General features: G+C 52.0%; 1 protein-coding gene across 1 annotated transcript; it reads right to left on the bottom strand.

Moving 5' to 3' along the window:
* Positions 1 to 745: 745 nt before the first annotated feature.
* Positions 746 to 1451, bottom strand: LOC130874672 (60S ribosomal protein L15-like). Its single transcript, XM_057770089.1, has one exon. It carries the CDS (start codon positions 1410 to 1412, stop codon positions 798 to 800), a length of 615 nt encoding a protein of 204 aa, XP_057626072.1. The 5' UTR covers positions 1413 to 1451; the 3' UTR covers positions 746 to 797.
* Between the last annotated feature and the right edge of the window lie 301 nt (positions 1452 to 1752).

The following is a 1752-nucleotide window of genomic DNA, read 5'->3' on the forward strand; positions in this document are numbered from 1 at the left end:
CCCAGAAAAGTGCAGACCAAGGCCACACAGGTGTTCAAAGGTCAAATGGAATGCTGGCTCAGCATGGACTATCACTGGGAGATGCTTCCTGTCCTCCTGCCCCAAGCCCATGAATAGAGAGGCCTGAGTAACTGCTTCCCTCTGCCTCTAGCCCCATCCCCTTCTTGGCTGGTGGCAGCCCTGGAGGGTGGTGCTGAGCCAGACCTTAGCTGGCTGCAGGTGCAGGGCTCAGAGAACCTCGTAGTCTGGCTTGTGTTCCCTAAGCAGCCCTGGGGAGAGCCCTGATGGGCTCTGCAGAAAGTATGTCCCCTGGTATAGGCAAGGCTCCTCCCACAGGCACCGCAACAGCAGCAGCTGTAAGGGCCTGAACTTTTGGTTTAGACTCAAAAGTTTGGTTTTGTCTCCTCTTAGAAAGGTGACCTTGAGAAAGTTCCTTAGACCCTTGTCTTCATTACTTTTCTATGCTTCGATAAAACATCATGACCAAGGCACCTTATAGGAGGAAGAGTTGATTCGGGGCTTACAGTTTCAGAGGGTTAGAGTTCACGATGACTGGGGAAGGACGTACTACAACAAGCAGGCAGGCAGGGTGCTGGAGTAGTAGCTGGCTGAGTGCTCACATCTTGGGTGCAGTCACAAGGAAGAGAGAGATTGGGCACAATGTGGACTTTTGACATCTCAAAGCCTACCCCCAGTGACACACCTCTTCCAACTAGGCCACATTTCTTTTTTTTTTTTTTTTTTTTGGACGGTCCTCCATTGTTTATTGGGTATGAATTGTACAAACATTACGTGTATTAGCGGTAACGGTGGAGCTGCAGAGTGTTGCGCCTTCTCCAGGCTGCACGGCGAGAGCCACCAATAGTGTGGTGGAACTTGTGGCCCTTTCCAAGGCCACGGCTCTTGCGGCCTGCAGATGTCAGCCCACGCATCTCTCTGTGCTTGTGGACCGGTTTGGTGATCCATTGGGTGTCAGGGTTTCTTCTGATAGCTTTATGGAATGGATCGATAAGGATAACCTCAAAAAATTTGTATGTGGAATCTTCACCAACCCAGTAAGAATTCAGGACTCTCAGAGCCCCACAGTGGCGTCCAGCTCTCTCCTCAGCAACAGACTGAAGGCTTCGGGCAAACTTTAGCTGGTTCACACCATGATGGACAGGCTTGCCGTAGGTCGCACCTTTGGGCACCGGGCGTTTGCGGCCACCACGGCGGACGCGAATCCTGTATATGACGTAACCTTGCTTGGCCTTGTAGCCCAGCCTCCGCGCTTTGTCGGGCCGGGTGGGGCGGGGAGCCCGGTGCAGCGCGGACAGCTGGCGGTACTGCCAGCAGCGGACCCTCAGCAGGAAGCGCTTCACGTCCGACTGCTTCTTCCGCCACAGCTCCTGGATGTACTTGTACGCGCCCATCTTGGCTCACCTGATGGCCGTCGCCAGAGGAAAGGAAGAAGCCTTTCTCTAGGCCACATTTCTTAATCCTAATCCCAAACCCAAACAGTTCCACCAACCAGGGACTAAATGTTCAAACATATGATCATATGGGTACCATTTTCACTCAAATCACTGCCCCCCGCCCCCAGCCTCCTTGTTTATGTCTTTAATGAAAAGAATTTTACTTACCTCATACAGTAGCTCTCAGGATGTAACGATACAACGCATCACCCCGCTCTTACCGTGTATTAAGGTGGGCATTTCAGCCTGTTTCTGGGACTGTCTTGGTGTGATTTTGTAAGTGGGATTATTGTATGTC

This window comes from Chionomys nivalis, chromosome 5, assembly GCF_950005125.1.
Source record: "Chionomys nivalis chromosome 5, mChiNiv1.1, whole genome shotgun sequence".
Taxonomy (NCBI): domain Eukaryota; kingdom Metazoa; phylum Chordata; class Mammalia; order Rodentia; family Cricetidae; genus Chionomys; species Chionomys nivalis.